This window comes from Lipotes vexillifer, unplaced genomic scaffold, assembly GCF_000442215.2.
Source record: "Lipotes vexillifer unplaced genomic scaffold, Lipotes_vexillifer_v1.1 scaffold809, whole genome shotgun sequence".
In the NCBI taxonomy this organism is placed as follows: Eukaryota; Metazoa; Chordata; class Mammalia; order Artiodactyla; family Lipotidae; genus Lipotes; species Lipotes vexillifer.
Window position 1 is genome coordinate 1,790,735 of NW_006788521.1, and position 17,466 is coordinate 1,808,200.

At 50.1% G+C, this 17,466-nt stretch overlaps 1 protein-coding gene across 1 annotated transcript in view; it reads right to left on the reverse strand.

The window, feature by feature from the left end:
• COL15A1 (collagen type XV alpha 1 chain) overlaps nucleotides 1–17,466 on the reverse strand; it is a 103,718-nt gene that overhangs the window by 61,758 nt on the left and 24,494 nt on the right. Inside the window, exons 3-5 of the mRNA XM_007461650.1 lie at nucleotides 7,774–8,321; nucleotides 6,351–6,425; nucleotides 4,802–4,882 (exon numbers count right to left, since the gene is read on the reverse strand). Coding sequence (XP_007461712.1) covers nucleotides 4,802–4,882; nucleotides 6,351–6,425; nucleotides 7,774–8,321 — 704 coding nt within the window. The remainder of the gene's footprint in view (nucleotides 1–4,801; nucleotides 4,883–6,350; nucleotides 6,426–7,773; nucleotides 8,322–17,466) is intronic.

Below are 17,466 nucleotides of genomic sequence, written 5' to 3' on the forward strand. Positions count from 1 at the left end.
AGGGAGGGGGCGAGGAGGGGGAGGGAGGGAGGGAGGGAGGGAGGGGGCTGTGCTCAATAAAAGCTGTATAAATCCAATCCCAGAGGTACACTGGTCCTGTGTACCTATGAAAAAAAAGATGGGTATGGTTTCCTTTCTAGGAAACTTCAGCTTCTGTGTAACTTTTCCAAAGCCAGTCAATGTCTTCACCACCTTAACCAACTAGGAAAAAGCATACAAACCAAAAACCCCAACAGTTGGAAACAGAGCAGTTCAGAGAGCTAGGCAGAAATCCTGATAAAGGGCAGCAAAGGTCATCCCCAGACCCAGGATCGGGGAGCAGCTCGATAGTCTCATCACTTTCTGAGCTCAAGGGGCTAGGGTGAATGGAAGGATCCTACCGACCAGTGTGGGACCTGTGGTATGAACAAGAAACAACCAAGACACTAAGACTTCAGGGTAAATTTCTTACTACACCTATCACTTACCTATCCTGACTAATAACAGAAGGTTATTTCCTTAATGTCAGAACATAGTATATAAATGATGACTCTCTGGTCCATCAGAACAAAGATTCTTATGCGCCCCATAACTTAGGATTTAATGGTTCAGTTCTTATGACCAAACTCGAGTCAAATCCCAGCTCTCCACTTATTAGCTATATTATATTGAGCAACTCATATAACCTCACTGAGCCTCAGCTTCCTCCTCTGTAAAATGGGGCCAATAATAACTACTTAAAAGTTTTAAAATGCATGGAGGTGCTTGGCACAGGGCCAGGCCCATAGTATGAGCCCATAAATGGTAGCTATCATCAACATCCCTAGCTGTGATTTCTCTGGGTGTTAATATTAAAGGTGATTATCATTTTGCTCAACTGTACTTGTAGTTTTTTCCATAATGAATACGGAATACTTGTGTACTAAAAAAAAGATACAGTCTACTGTACCTTAAAATCTCCAGGGTGAGGGCAGAGATGGAAGGCTTCTAGAAGTTGAGCCTTGAAGAATGAACAGTTTCAGAGAACAGGGATGGAAGGAGGCACTGAGGTGAGAAAGGACACAGCACTGCCAGGGCCTGACAACCTGTGCTTGGCCAGGGTTCGAGGATGGAAGCAGGGGGATAAAGCCTGGGGAGGCAGAGAGAGGGAGGGGGCTGGTTCTTAGGTGAGAAGTCTGGCCTTAAACCAGAGGCAACAAACTGTATCCCTTTGGGTATCAGGATGGGGGAGATGTGGGCAGGTGTGTACTTTAGGGAGTTCACCCTGGTGTCCATGAGAGCATGGATTTGGGGTGTTGAAGTTTAGGCCAGGAGACCAGGAGGGTGCACTAAAGAAGCCCAGTGAGGCAGGAACCAGGGGGTACAGTGGGAGCAGCCAGCAGTCACCACCCCCCAACCAAGGAGAGGCTGGGAAGAAGACCAAGTTAGAACTCCCCATTCCCCACTCCCCAGTTCCATGGTGATCTAGCAAGGCGGTAAGGACGCCTGCCCCAGGCAGGTTCCTCTCCTCTCCCGGCCAAGGGTTGGGGGAAGCCACTTTACCATGGTTCCCTAGCCTGGAGCAAGACTGCTGGTGGCTGGAAGCCAAGTGGCTTTATAAAGGTCTTGGGATTTGAGATGAGGCAGGTAGGGCAGGTGAGCGTACGGGAAACACAGGACAGTCAGGTAAGGATGGGCTGAGCTCAGTAACTCAAGGTGGCAAAGTTTGAGTTATATGAAATCACCAACTCCAGCCTCTCAGCTAAAAACCTCTTCTGGCAAAATCCCAACAAGGCAGCCATGAAGCCTGGGTTCAGGGCAGAGCTGGTGAGCTGACCCTCGGCAGTCAGGGTCAGGTGTCCTGTTGCCAACAGGTTGCTGCTGGTTTTCAGGCGTTAGTGTGGATGGAGAACCAGTGTGGCCCGTGACAAAACGGGAATGTCAAGCCTTAAGAGTTTTTAATTAAAATGTGGTAATTTGGGCTTCCCTGGTGGCGCAGGGGTTGAGAGTCCACTTGCCGATGCAGGGGACACGGGTTCGTGCCCCGGTCCGGGAAGAGCCCATGCCGCGGAGCGGCTGGGCCCGTAAGCCATGGCCGCTGAGCCTGCGCGTCCAGAGCCTGTGCTCCGCAACGGGAGAGGCCACAACAGTGAGAGGCCCGCGTACCGCAAAAAAAAAAATGTGGTAATTTGCTGGCCCACATTCAACACATATTTCCTGAGGCCCTACTGTGTGCCATGTCTTGGCTGATCCCCAGTATACAGAAGTGAGTAAATAAGAAGGGCATCTGTCCTTAAACTGCTGGACTACAGGGGAGATGCAGACCCAGACCCAACTAACTGTGATGAATGTGACACTTGGGATTGCCGGAGTGAGAGTCACGCGTGAGGAGGGCAGCGTGGCCGTGGCCTCCAATGATGGGCTATGGACTGGATCCTGAAGGAGTGGGAATTGGCCAGGCAGAGACAGGGGTGGGCAAGGGCCCTCCGGGCAAACAGAACCTGCAGGAGCCAAGGCACAGACGAGGAGTGAAAGGGTGTGGTGTGTTGGGAATCTGTGAGCATTTGGGTGTGGGCGGAAGAGAGGTCCTGGCTGTGGCGCAGAATCACCTGCAGAGCTTTGTGTAAGTACGGACCATCAGATCTTACTCCAGACCTACTGAATCTGAATGTCCAGGTATGCAGCCCAGGCAAGAGGCTTTTTTTAAGACCCTCCCCCAGCACACACACCCCTACACGCACATATACGCACAACACATACAAGCACACATACATACACACACAGACACATATGGACACATAAACACACACACACGCTCAGGGCTTTGATGCACAGCCAGGGCTGAGAACCATAAGGTATTAATTCTAACTCGGCAAAGATAGAACTTTCCAGAAATGGAAAGGTGTGTCAGCAGATGCTGACTTAGCAGGGGGAAGAATTGGGGAGCAGGGACTCCTACCCTAAATGGGGAAGGAGGCCAGGAGGGCCTGGCTTTTTAAGGCCCTGAGTGCTCAGGCAGTCCATGATTCAGTTTGCTAGTCATGGCTTGTGTCCTGGAGGGCAGCAGGGCTGGAAAGGCTGAGGACAGGGAAGTGAGATTCATTCCAAGAGAGAAGCCAGACAGAGAGGGGAGGGGAACATCTGAGCCGAGGACGGTAATTCCCCCGCCCTGGAGGGGGCGGGGCGAGGCGGGTGGCCAGGGAGGGGAGCCTTCCAGGAGAGGGTGAAAGGGAGAAGTCCCTAGCTGGGGGTGACATGACTGATAGCGGCCTGGGCCCAGGCTGGAGACCTGGCTCTGCCACCTCCAGGCTGGGCAGCCCCGGGGCAAAGTACTTCACTTGCGTGTACCTCAGTGCCTCCTCTGGGGAATGAATGGAAAACACCACCCTGCAAAGAAGGTCACAGCCCTCCCTGACCAGCACCCGCCTCCATGACATCCCATGCTCCTAAGCCCCACTCCCCTTTCCTGTCCGTCCCTCAAGGCCACCTCGGGTTATTAGCTTCTCTGCTCAAGTCAGCCTCACTCCTAGCTGTGAACTGGTACCCTGGGGGGCGGGGGGCAGCGTCAGGCTAGAAAGCCCAGGGGACCACGGCTCTGTGCCCTGCTGCCCTATGCCCTGGACATGCCAGTGGGGTGGCCAAGGGCTGATGGGCACACACAGGATTGCAACACTGCCCAGAGAAGCCACCCACCAGTCACCACCTAGGCAGGCACCTTGGACCCTTGACTTTCTCCACCTCAGCTACCCCCAAACCGGCTGTGGTCCTGAAGATGCACCCCTGCAACACCGCCCAGGCCAGCAGCACAGGGTCACGGCCTGAACCCTTGATGGGGCATGAGGGGCCCTGTGCTCTAGCCTCAGCTCGGCCACACACCCTAGGGCCAGTCTCCTTCCCTCTCTGGGCCTCAGTTTGTTCATTTGCACAAAGGGCAGTTTTCTGTACACATCTGAACAAAAAGAGGTGACCTTTAAGTCCCTCCCACACTAACAGACTCTGGTCCTGTTCTGCACCACCCACCCCTCTGTCACTGGAGGTCTATAATTTAGAGCCCCCATCTTATTTCTAGCTCCCTGCTTTCTTCTATCAGAGATGAGTCTGTAGACTGAGCCAGCCCAGTCGAGGAGATGGCTGGGGCTTCTGTGCTCAGTGACTCAGACAGTGCCGGCTGTTTTCATTACAACAGGCTCCTTGGTGTCTCCACAGTCTGATTCAGTGCTTTCAAAACCACTTCCTTGTCTTGGCCACGGGGCACATTCCCAGGAGGGAGGAGGCCCACACCACTGGGAGGATGGCTTCCTTTCCCATGGGGCCAGAAACGAGCTCCTGGGAGGACTCTGCATCTCATAGGAGTGGGGGTCCCAACTTCCTTCTCACAGCCAGAGCCCTGAGCAAATGTGACAACAGCCACCGTTCAGGGCCACCTCCCTTGTGCCAGGCACTGGGCCGAGACCTGCCCCTGCATGGCCTCATCTAACCTCACAAGGACCTCACGAGATAGCACGCTGATTATTGTTTTATGGGAGAGGGGCTGAGGCTCAGAGAGGCTGAGTAAGTCACCTAAGCTCACACAGCTGGGAGGTGATAGAGCACAAAGTTCACCTTTGGACAGCCCTCTCATGGCCACAGCACAGGATGGCACCCAGGTAATGGTGTTCCCCTGCAGTTGGGATTTTGCAAAATGCCCATTGGCCAGTGTTTTCCTGACCTCCCCAGGTGAACTGTCTAATGAAGTCACAGTTCTGAGAACAGAGACGTCAGACCGGGACTCTGGGTACTCTCTGATATCGCCCAGCCCCCCAAAAGCCGACTAAGAGGACATGGCACAGCACCCAGTACTCACCGGGGCTTGAGTGTAGGTGACGGCTTCCAAGATCTCAGCTACTCTGTCTGTCTCCTGAAGCCCGCTGGTCTCTCCTGACGCCTGTGTGGAGACAAATCATGCTGGGCAGAGGGGGGCAGTTTACAACTGTGGAGTCACAGAAATGAACTCCTGTGGAGGAACGGTGCTTGTGTAAAAGAGAAAGAGAGAGATGGAGATGGATGGAGACAGAGGGAGTGGGATGGAGAAGACAGCATACATCTTGGCTATTCTTTTTGTTTCCTTCCATGTTTTATTGCTCAAACAAAAAACTACAATCAGTGTAGTCTAACATACCTACCTGCATTTTGTCCAGGTGCCCTTCAATCTCGATCAAAAGGCACTCCCTCTTTGCACGACTGTCGCCAGAATTCCTCACTGGGAGTCGTTACATTTGAAATACATCCTCCCTTTGCTACCTAGTCTTCACGGTTAGCCCCCTAATGGCAGCCAAGACACCCGTATGCCATGATTTTGTAACTTATTTGTGGACCCTTGGGTTGTTTCTGTTTGTTCAATAGCAACACGGAGATGAAGGAATAAATACACACAAAGCTTCCCTTCTTTCAGCGTCACGGGAACACCAGGCTGGGATCACAGCCTCAAGGAGAGCAAACATTCTCACAGATCCAAGTTCCACCTTGGAGGGGCTTTCCAACTACACTGGCAGCAGTTTTTACAAAATGAATAAAATCAGCTTATTTTCGCTTTGGGGTTGACACCACCCAAAGAGGGGCAGAAGCTCTAGGAATACGCCACGCTCTGCCCATCTCTGCCTTTCCTGCATCGTCGCCATGGCTTCTGCTGGGAACACCTCTTCTTCCTCATCTGGATGACACTTGCCTGTCACGGGTCAGGCATCAGCTCCTGCCCGACTGGCTTCCCACTGCTCCTCCCCCACATTCTTGTCCCGACCTGACCTCTAGAATTGGGGTCTGAGGGCCACGCACACTCAGGTCTGTCACTGCCAATTTGGGCATGTGTGAGCATCTGGAGGACAGAGACAGTTCCCAGTTTATCCCTTTATCTCCAGCATCTCCCCAGGTCTGTCACCTTGCAGGTGCTCAGTCAATTCTGGCGGGAGGGAGGGAGGGAAGGAGGGGGGAAAGGACCCATCTTTTGTCCCCTGCCCACCACCACTGCCCCCCAGCTGAGGAACTGATTCATTTGCCAAGCATAAAAGCTAAATTTAGTTTTGTTTTTATAAGAATTTACACCCAGAATGTCTTAGAGTTTTTACTTTGATTTTAGAATCCTGACACCCTTTCTTGTCAGGAAGTCTGGAAACCACGCCATTGACTGGCACGGCCACGGAAGAACCTAACACCTTAGAAGAAACGCAACTCCTCCCCCACACACACCAAAGACATGGCTGAAGTTCTTAAAAATAATAATAAAGCCAAAAAGCCCAAAACAGGACTTGACGCAGTTCTTGCCAAGATGAGAGATTTCAGAGACTCCATGACGTTGGGAATGAAAAATTGCCTGGGCGCCAGCTTCTCTGGCTGCCGGGGGGCAGGTAGGGGCTCACCGAGGATTCTTCAGCTTCACACAGCTCCTCGGGAGTCCTGGGGTCACGGTGGATGATGAGCTGCTGTATAGACCCCTAGGGAAAAGCAGAGGGGTCAGAGGCCACGTCTACAGCACAAGCAGCCACGGGAAACATGACTTTTTTGTAACAGAGAAGAAGCCGTGAAAGGACAGGTGTGAGAAGTGCCGCCCATAGCCGTGACAAGGAAACCAAGCCACCTCCAGGCCTGTTCTCATTCAGGGGGACTCTCCTTGGGCCAATGTAATATGAGCCCCACTAACTAGAGAGGTCCTTGGAGAGCATGGTGTTCAAAGCGCAGACTAACAGCAGCCTCCTAACTGGTCCCCAGGTCCCCAGCTTGTCAACAACGAGCCCTAAAATGCACGCCTCCCCCACCAGAAAGTATCTCTCCCCCATGGCTCAATGCTTCCCAGCTGGAAGGACCTGTCCCCAGAGTAGGTGTCCACCAACCTCCCTGCTTCCACTCCGCCTCCCCTCTCCACACCTGACAGCCCGTTCTCCATGACTATTCCCAAGCGAGCGTTTCAAAATTATTCATCGGATTTTAACTTCTTAAAATCCATCTTCCACTGTACTACAGATAAACCCAAACCCCAGGCCACAGGCCTGTCCTGAATCAGTTGGGAAGGTATCAGTAAGAATAGTGCTGACTAAATGAATAACTACAGTAACTTAGGGATCTGCTTTAGAATGGCTTATTCAGAAAAAACATTTTGGGCTTCCCTGGTGGCGCAGTGGTTGAGAGTCCGCCTGCCAATGCAGGGGACATGGGTTCGTGCCCCGGTCCGGGAAGATCCCACATGCCACGGAGCGGCTGGGCCCGTGAGCCATGGCCGCTGAGCCTGTGCTCTTCAACGGGAGAGGCCACAACAGTGAGAGGCCCGCGTACCGCAAAAAACAAAAAAAACATTTTGACAGCAAAATCAGTTTTCCGGTATTTTTTTCAAGTCACATCCAAAAGGAGAGAGAGAAACTACCTCACACTCTGGCATCCCAGCTATTCCACCTTTGTAGAAATTACATGCAACTGCCACCCTTTTCCAAAGATAAAATCACTGAAGGATATAACAAACCTTACCCTTTCTATAATGCCTTAAAACATACAAAGTGCTTTCACACAGGCTAGCTTACGTGACTCCACAACCCTATGGCCTAGGTTTTCTTATCCCTACTTATAGATAAGAAAACACAGAGCAGATCAGAGAATCCAGATACTGTCTAAAATCATCAAGCTACACTGAAAACTCAGCGCTGGAATCTAGGTTTTGTGTTCTGGGCCTAACTTTCTTCCCACCAGCATACATGCCTCTTTGAGGACATAAGAATAAGATAATAAGAATAGTTGCTTGTGTTTGTTGCACGGTGTCCAGCGGCCCCCCTGATCTGCAGGACTCGGACTCACAGTGAATCTCTCCAGCCCCGTGGCTCCTGCGTTGCCGACGAAGATTCCCGCGCCGGGCTCGAAGGCCAAGGCCCGGGAGGACCTCGGGAAGGGGACGTGGCTGTGTTCCTCGCAGTTCACAAGGAGGGTCACTTCCTCGCCCTGGACAACCATGGCAAAGCGGTTCCACCTATGGGTCATCACGGGCACCGGGAAGGCGGCAGCCTCGTGGGACACCTTGGAGCCGGGCTCCGTATAGTAGAGGATGACCCGCTGGCTGCCGTCCTCCACTCCTGAGAGCCGCAGGCCCAGGTAGATGACCTTCTGGAAGGCATCTGTGAGAGCAAAGAGCACGCCCCCTCGGGCACTGCTGGGCTTCGCCATCACGCTGATGGCAAAGTCCCTGAAGAAGGTGGGTGGGATGAGGGTCCTGGCCGGGCGGCCGACGTTGGCACCAGGCCCGAAACTGTAGGCCGGGAAGCCACCATAGCCAGTGACAAAGGACACGGACGAGGGCAGCGGGACGCCGATGAGCTCCGTGAGGTCCAGGTGGCCTTGGGAAGCCAACTCTGCAGGGAGGGAGAGAGGAGGCCATGCTTCACATATATATTCGACTACACTTGGAAATGAGGAAGAAATAAACTCAGGAATGAAATGGGATCCTTCAGGAACCCCACGGTTGTGTCTTAATTATTGTTTTTCAAACTTTTTTGACAACGACCGACAATAAGAAATGCATTTACATGGCCACCCAATATGCACGTTTAGACAAATATATATCCGTAACAGCGAAACAGATGTTTCATAAAACATTATTTACTTTTAATACTTACCAGGCACTATGATATTTTCCTTTCTGTTTAACAATTCTTTTTCTCTTTTGTTTTATTAAAAACATGCTGGAAACAACCTACTGAATTGATATCGTTACCCATGAACAAGTCATGATTAGCAGTTTGGAAAACATTTTAAAATATTCCTAGAGAATATCCCTACAGTGTTCCCCCATCAACTTAAGGATTTTTTCCCCATTTCTTTCTTTAAAAGAGGATAGGTTTGGGACTTCCCTGGTGGCACAGTGGTTAAGAATCCACCTGCCAATGCAGGGGACACAGGTTCGAACCCTGGCTCGGGAAGATCCCACATGCCGCGGAGCAACTAACCCCGCGAGCCACAACTACTGAGCCCGCTTGCCTAGAGCCCGTGCTCCGAGACAAGAGAAGCCACCACAATGAGAAGCCCACACACCACAACGACACTCGCCGCAACTAGAGAAAAGCCCATGCACAGCAACGAAGACCTGACGCAGCCAAATAAATTAATTAATTAATTTTTTTTGAAAGTGTATAGGTTTATTTTGTTTTGTTTTATTTTGAATGAGGTCTACTGTTTAAGTGACTCAGGGTGTGGGGAAAAAAGCAGGGACAAAACCAAGTGTTCTCAGACCTTAGGACAACTGAAATACGTATCATCGTCATCACCCTTTGTCACTGTCGTCATCATGGTCAGCATCACCCACATTCCCCGGGCTCTCACTCTTACCAGGCTCTAATCTCTTCATATACATTAGCTAGCTCATTTACTCCTCACAACAACTCCATGAGGGTAGGTACTATTATCCCCATTCTACCCCAGAGAAAACTTAGAGACGGTAAGAAATTTGCCCAAGGTAAGCCCCTCAGGAGACCATCCCACTAATGAGGTATGCTCTTAACCACTACCCCTTGGGGGGAGAAATAATAGGCCTCCATTGTGGTGGCCTGGAAAGGACCCCAGGTTCATGAGCCTTGGTCCACCCAGCCACCGTCCCCTGGGAGAAGGCTGCAGGCTGGCTTGCAGTGATGTGCACCTCCGCGCACCTGCGGTGATGAGAAAGGAAGGCAGGTCCCAGAAGGAGGTGGGCAGGAGCTCTGCAGGCGGGACAACAGATGCAAACTGTATTTTGAAAAAGGAATGCTTGAAAAAAGGAATGTAAGACATTCATTTTGTTTAATATGTTTAGATTGATTTCACGTTGAGATGATAATTTGGGGATATTCTGGGCTAAATAAATTATTAACATTTTTAGAACCAGAATAACATGAGGAACAGGCATGGGCCCACCACTCCACTTAGGAAAGAAAATATCAACTCAGCTGAAGCTCTCATGGACTCTCTGATCCTATTCTCCCTGCCTATGCCCCAGAGGCAGCCACTCTGGGGGTCTGGTGTTTATTACCCCCATGCATGCCTTTGTGTGTTTACTACATGACTATATGTCTCCAACAGAATGCAGCACTGCTGTGCCTATCTACTAACCTCATATAAATGTTGACATGCTGCATGTATTCTGGAACTTTTTTTTCCCACTCAACGCTGTATTTTTGAGATTTATCCCTGTTGAGACATGTGGTTCTAGGTCTCATATTTTCACAGCAGTACTCTAGGTATACATAAGTCACTATGGATTAGTTCACATTTCTGCTGATGGAAAGTGAGGTTACCATCACTATTACAACCACTACTACTATGGACTTTCTTATACACATCTCCTTGTGCTTACCTGTGCAGGTAATTCCACCACTTAGGGTAGATATTGGATGATATGGGTATATGCATCTGCAACTTCACTGAGTGTGGTTAAATTGTTCTCTTAAGCAACTGTGCCATTTTTTAAAAATTGAGATATAACTGACATGTAATATTGTGTAAGTTTAAGGTGAACAAAGTGTTGATATGATACACTTATATTATGTATTGCAGTATGATTACTTCCCCAGCATTAGCTAACACCTACATTATATCCCATTATTATCATTTCTTTTTGGATGCAATTATTATCTTAATTATCATTAAGATACAACTGTGTCATTTTACATGTCCACCAGAAGCATGTTCTTGCCAACATTTAGGGGAGGTAGAGAGATGAGATTTGGGGAGGGGTCCATGGGGCTTTTCAACTACAGTGATGATGTTTCTTTCTTTCTTTTTCTTTTTTTTTTTTGTGGTACGCGGGCCTCTCACTGCTGTGGCCTCTCCCGTTGCGGAGCACAGGCTCCAGACGCGCAGGCTCAGCGGCCATGGCTCACGGGCCCGGCCGCTCCGTGGCATGTGGGATCCTCCCGGACCGGGGCACGAACCCGTGTCCCCTGCATCGGCAGGCGGACTCTCAACCACTGCGCCACCAGGGAAGCCCTTTATTTCTTAAACTAGGTGATATTCAAAAGTATTCCTTGTAGTATTCTTTATAAAAAATGCCATGGAAAATATTTCACAACACTCAAATGAAACGATTGTCCCATCCTCAACAAAGGGCAAATCTGATCATGTTGAGGAGGCTTCTCTGGCCATCTGTGCCCTCAGGGTCCACGGCAGCCTGGGCGCCTGCCTGGAGAGGCCTTTGTGGTCTAGACGCAGCCGCACTCTGACTCCCCAGCACTCCCGACGCCCTCCCTCCAGTGCCCCAGGCCATCACAGGTCCCCTCCCCTCCTTGTCAAATGCTCTTCCCTCTGCCACCACCCCACCTCACCCCACCAGTTATTTTTACCAGAATAACTAACTCCTCATTCTCCAAGACTCCCTCCCATGAAATCCCTTGTTTCACCTCCTGACCTACATCTCCTTCCAGGCCCGCATCAGATGACCCCTCAATATACACTGAGGTCTTCCACTTCCACTCCCAGCACACTGCAGGTCCCTGTTGGGTCACTTGTCTCTCTCCCCATTGTACCACGAGAACGTGGACCACACCATTTATCTCTGTGTTCCCAGTATCCAGCTCAGTGCTGATGAATGAATGCATGAAAAGATGAACAAATAAATGAATGAAGTCCAACCCCTTCAGTTTACAGAAAGAAGGCAAAACTGAGGTTAAAGGAGGGAAGGGATTTGGCGGCTAAAAGCAGATCTGATTCTCAATCCAATGCTTTTTCTGTCCAGTTTTCAACTTGCAATAAAACAGAAACTAAAGTATGACAAACCCCAGAAGGCAAAAATAAAAAGATTTATAAATTTCATTAAATTTAACAACACATAAATTTTTAAAGTTCTGCCTAGCAAAAATAAATCCCCACAGTGTCAAATAAAATCCCAACCTGGACAAAAATATTTGCTACATATATCACAGACAACAGATGAATTACGCTAATACACAAAAGAATACGCAGGAGGCCAAAAATTCAACAGAAAAATGGGCAAATAACAGGAAATTCTTTCCACAGTAAAAGAAAAAAAAAAAGGCTCTTAAACATATGAAAAGATACTCAACCTCATTCAGAGCAGGAGAGATACAAGGTAAGATTATGAAGATACCATTTTCCCTATCAGATTGGCAAAGTTCAGAATGTTGGATAATATTCTGTTTAGCAAGGGTTTGAGGAAACAGGCCATCGCATGCACCGCTGGTGGGACTGTAAACTGGCACAACAACTGTGGGAGGGGCACTTTGATGATATTTATCAAAAGTAAAAGTGCATATGTACTCTTTGACCCAGAAGTTATACGTCTATGAATTTTTAGAACAGATACAGTTACAAACGTGACATATAAAGCACTTACAAGAATATCCATTGCAGTATTGTTTAAAATGTATCTAAATGTATCTAAACCATTCTGTCTTGGAATTCTTGGGGAATGGTTAAATAAATAATAACTTTTGGGACTTCCCTGGTGGCACATGGTTAAGGATCCACCTGCCAATGCAAGGGACACGGGTTCGAGCCCTGGTCCAGAAAGATCCCACGTGCCATGGAGCAACTAAGTCTGGGCACCACAACTACTGAGCCTGCGCTCTAGAGCCTGTGAGCCACAACTACTGAAGCCCGCGAGCCACAACTACTGAAGCCCGTGCACCTAGAGCCTGTGTTCCACAACGAGAGAAGCCACCACAATGAGAAGCCCGCGCACCGCAACGAAGAGTAGCCCCCGCTCGCCTCAACTGGAGAAAGCCCGCGCGCAGCAACGAAGCCCCAACGCAGCCACAAAAAAATAAATAAATATATAAATTTCTAAAAAAAAAATTTTAAAAAGTAACTTTTGATATACCCATACAACAAAATACAATGCAGCCTTTAAAAAGGTATGGTCCCTTAGGTTTTAATATGCAACAAGATGTATTAACTAGAAACAAACATATAAGAAAAACAAGGTGCAGAATAGAATTGCTATCAGTTGGAAATACATATATTAATACATAAATATATAAAATATATTTTAAAATATATATTAAATACATCTAGAAAGATACACCAGAAACTGGACCAGAGATTGTCTGCAAGGAAGGGTGCTGGTGGCTGGGAGACAACAGGAGACTTTCTTTTCACTGGATACTCTTTTCTACTTTTTGAATTTTACCCCAAGTACATGATGTGAAAAATAAAGACATCTACATATTTTTAAAGACGTTAACACCCTACATCCCCTTTGGGAAAGTATAAAACCTTTTCTTCCTGTTTCTCCTCACTCAAATACAGCCCATCTCTATAGAAAGAAGAAAAAGTGAAAAGAAAAGAAATAGAAAGAAAAGCAAGCAACCCACTGAGATTTCTTTCCTCCCCTCCACAGTTTAAAGATAAAAACAAAACAAAACCATGAGTACCCTGCTGATAGCTTCGCTTTCTTCTCCACTTAATCCAGTGAAAGCTTTTCCTCTAGCCCCTCTCTCTCTCCTACTGAGAACAGGAGAAGTCCCTCTCTGGTGGGATACTCCAGGTTTGTAGAATGTGTGGTTCCACGGGGAGTGAATGACCAAGGCCTCTCATCCAGTGGTTTGTTTCTAAGTGGTGTCCTGAGGGTTCAAGGGACAGCTGGGGGTTCAGGGTACCCAAGGACAGGGGATGAGAGGTTCCCACCCAGAAGCCTGCTTAAACCAGCTCAGTGCTGCCATGGCCAGTAAAGCCCAGGCTTCCATGTGGCCGTTCTGGGAATTCTTAGTTCCAGGAGGATTCTGGTTTGGGGAAAAAAAAAAAAAAAATCACCAATCTATCCAATCTCCTTATCTTATAGACAGGGAAATGGGTGGTCAAGGAGAGAGTTCCAGGACCAGGAGACACAGCCAGAAAGCAGTATATGGAGCAGTGAAGCAAGGATAGACAGAGGGGAGGTGTGATTCTGCCTTAGGGGTGACTTGGAATGACAGATGACCCGGAACTGGTGTCCCTCCCACGACCCCTAAGCTGCCTCAGCCCTGCCAGGCACAGACCACTGGTTGGCCAGCTGGACAGTGGGCAAAAAAGGCAGCCTGCAGAGGAGAACTACCTTGGTGTTGGATTCAGATCCAGCCTTTGCCAATTACGAAGTGGGCATCTTTTGGGCAGATAACTTACTGCTGACGAGGAGACATCCCACCCATCTCACACATGGGGACCAAATGAGATGATGGAGGAAAAGTGCAAGTGCTCAACAAATGGTAGAAATTGGTCTTCTGTTTGATTCAAAGGTATAAGCTTAGCAAAAAGCAAAGTCTGCAAAGAGATCATTACTTAATCCTACCCGCCCCCTGCTGCCCAGACCTCAGCCATGAGAGAGGACCGGAGTGCAGGCATCAGGCAACAGGCCTTGCTTCCACTGGGTCGGCCACAGGGGGAGCCAAGCCACAATCTAGAGGAAGTCCAAGTCGGCCCAGCCACGCTCTCAGCAACCACCACTCCCTCCACACCCATGGTCCCACAGCGTGGCGTGGCAGGGAGCGACCCCTGGCCTTGAGTGACCCATGCTCAGGGCTGCGCCTGGGCCTGCTGGCTCATTTCTCCTTGGCCTCCAGCAGGAAGGCCACCTGCTCAGGCAGCCACCAGGGAGGGGAGAGAAGCCAGGGAGCCAAGACAAACAGGCCCAGCAACTTGGTCCATAGACTTGTCCTAGGATGGCTCTGTGCTGGGTGGGAAGTTAGGCGTGGAGATCACAGCTGGTGGGAAGACATCTCACCATCCTTGAGGGGCAAGACTGGAGGGGGGAAGTGCTAATGGGGGACTGACTGCAGAATTCTCTGGCCTCAGGAACCTCGGGGCCCTTTGTGGGAGGTGGCCACACTTCGCCACAGATAACTACTTATCTCATAGGACATCTGACCTCAGTCTTAATCTCTCACTTCATTAATGCATAGGGATAGCTTCATTTCCGGTGGAGGTTCTTCAACCCACTTTTCCAGTTCATGAATTTGATAACATTCATAAAGCACCACCTCACACCTTGTGTGCAGCTGAGGATATGGAGCTGAACCTAGAATGTAGGCTCTCAAGAAGATCATGATCTAGGTGTCTCAGTTAGCAGTCATCCACTCATGCTACTCACAAGCTCCAGAGCCTTCAATGGCTCCCCAGCACCCTCAGGATCAAGTTGAAATTCCACTCAAGACACCTTTTGCTTCACCGCCTCATTCTCCCCCTTTTCCTGTCCCTGTCTTTGCTCAGGCTGTTCCTTCTATTGGTAACATCCTCCCCTATCTTCTCACAGCCAAATCTTTCTAAGCTCACTCAGCTGCACCCCAAGACACTGGAGCTCCTCTCCCACCCTATACACAGAGCCATAGTCATGACTCCCTCCTTCAAATACCCACATCAGGGCTTGGCATTGTGGCCTGAGGAAAGGAAATAGAGAGATGCCACTGGGCCTCACTCTCCTCAAGTCTTTGGTTTGGGCTCCTGAGCACAACTTTGGTGCAGCCCCTCCCGAGGGCACAGGGAAGGGAATCAGACGGCTTTAGAGGTGGACTGGGCAGAGGAAAATATGAACAGTCACCACATGGTGCAACTTTCCTCCCAGGGGTCCAAAGCCAGTTCCCATGGAAACCAGGGCAGAATCCTAGTGCTGAAGAAACAAACAGGGCAGGGTTCAGGTTTTCCTTCCACAGAGATGACAGTGACCTGGCCAGAGGAGGTGAAGAACTGGAACCCTTCCCCCTCCTCCTCTCCAGGACAGCTGACATCCCTCCTCCCCAGGCAGGTCTCAGTCTCTCCTTCTATGTAATGGGCTGGTTCAACCCTTCCATCTGTGGGGTCCTGAGGCAGTGCCTGGGGCTAGCCTGGGCTAGCCTGGGCTCTGGAGCCTTGCCTCCTCAGGGAACTGTTATCTGGCTTTGCAAAGCTCCATCTCACAGATGATTATCTGGGACCTGAGCCCAGTGCTCTGTGCTTGTTAGCATTTAAAGCCCCAAGGGACTAAGGAGCATTCCTCTGGCTCTAGGTCAAAGAGGGTTGCAGAGAAGCCAGACAGGGTGGCTGAGGACACTCCAGGAACGTGCACAGCAGCGGCCCCTGGCGGCCACACGGAGAACTGCACCCATGAAACCCAAGGAAGGCTTCCTGGGCTGCAGCTGCGACGGTCACCGCCTGTGCCAGAATCACAGTCAGGTCTGGAAATGACCCAAGAGAGCAGGTCTGAGGTCAGTGGGGAGCTGTGAACAAGCCAGGCCTAGAACCCTGGTGCCTCCCTCCTATCCTCTACCCCTTTCCTACACCGGCTGCCTGGGAAAGCAAAAGGTGTCCCTTCCCCACATCCCATTTCCACTTGCCGTTGTGAAGACTACAGAACACTTCAGTCAGCTTAAACGGGGACTCACTGATTCCTCTTGCTCCCACTGGGGGCAGGGCTCAGGGAGTCCAGGTGTTCCAACCCTGATGGAGCCAGCAGGCTAAGTGTGTAGGTAAAGGGGGGGTGGCTGCCCTTGGGACCCCAGCAGGGCCCCTTCTCCCCTGGATTTCCCTGCACTCACCCCTTGGGAGAGAGGAGGTCCCCAGTGCCTCCTTTGCTGCCTGCTGGGAGTTCACCAAGCCACAGACTCTACGCAGAAAGACTGCTCACCATTTGGAGAAGGAGTTTCCTCTGCCACATCCCTCCACGCCAAAGTCTATCTGGTTTCTGCTTGCACATCTACACTGCCCAGGAGCTCAACGCCCCCAGGACAACCCTGGCCACTGCTGGGCAATTCTAAGTCTTCTTTCTCCCAGTAAGCTAAGGCATGTCCTCCTGTAGCTCCCACCTGCCTGGCTGGGCCTAACTCTGCCCTCTGGACTTCCACACCATGGCCTCTCAGACACTGCATGGAATGGTGGACAGGGCCCGGCCTGGGAGGCAGATTCTGCCACCAACGCAGCATATGATCTCGAGTAGTCCCTTCTCTCTGAGCCTCAGTTTCCTCATCTATGAAATGAGAGGCCTGCATCAGATGGTTTCCAAAGGCCCTTGCCAGGTCTGAATGTCTTCAGTTTTGCATCCTCATCTCCCATCTGTTTTCCAGTTTCTCTAACCACCCTTAACTGCCGGTTCCTTCAGCCCACAGCCTTCAGGCCTGGAAGGAATGACTCCAATGGGGACCAGCACAAATCCAGCTCTCCCCCTACAGATGTCCTCATCTTTGGACAGTGTGGCCTGGCCGGAGGTGGGGAGCACTGTGCCCAGGAAAATGTCATAACTCTGCCCGTGAGGAAACATCACCACACCCGGGCTGGAGTCCCCGGAGGCGCCCAGCTCTACCTGACTCCCTTCCCGAGGAAAATGGACACAGCAGAATTCCTCCTGCAGGGGCTCAATCCACACCCAGCAAAGATGTAAGAGGTTCTTAGAAAAACCTACCACCCAATGCATTTCTTAGAAAAAAGAACTGTTTCGCTGCCAGGGAAAAAATCCTGGATCAACTTAGAAGGAAGACCTGGGCTTGGCAACAATCAAAGACCTCATTTTTCTGAATTACAGAAGAGCATTTTTCTACATGTAAACTTAGAACGCCTCTTTACCTTTTC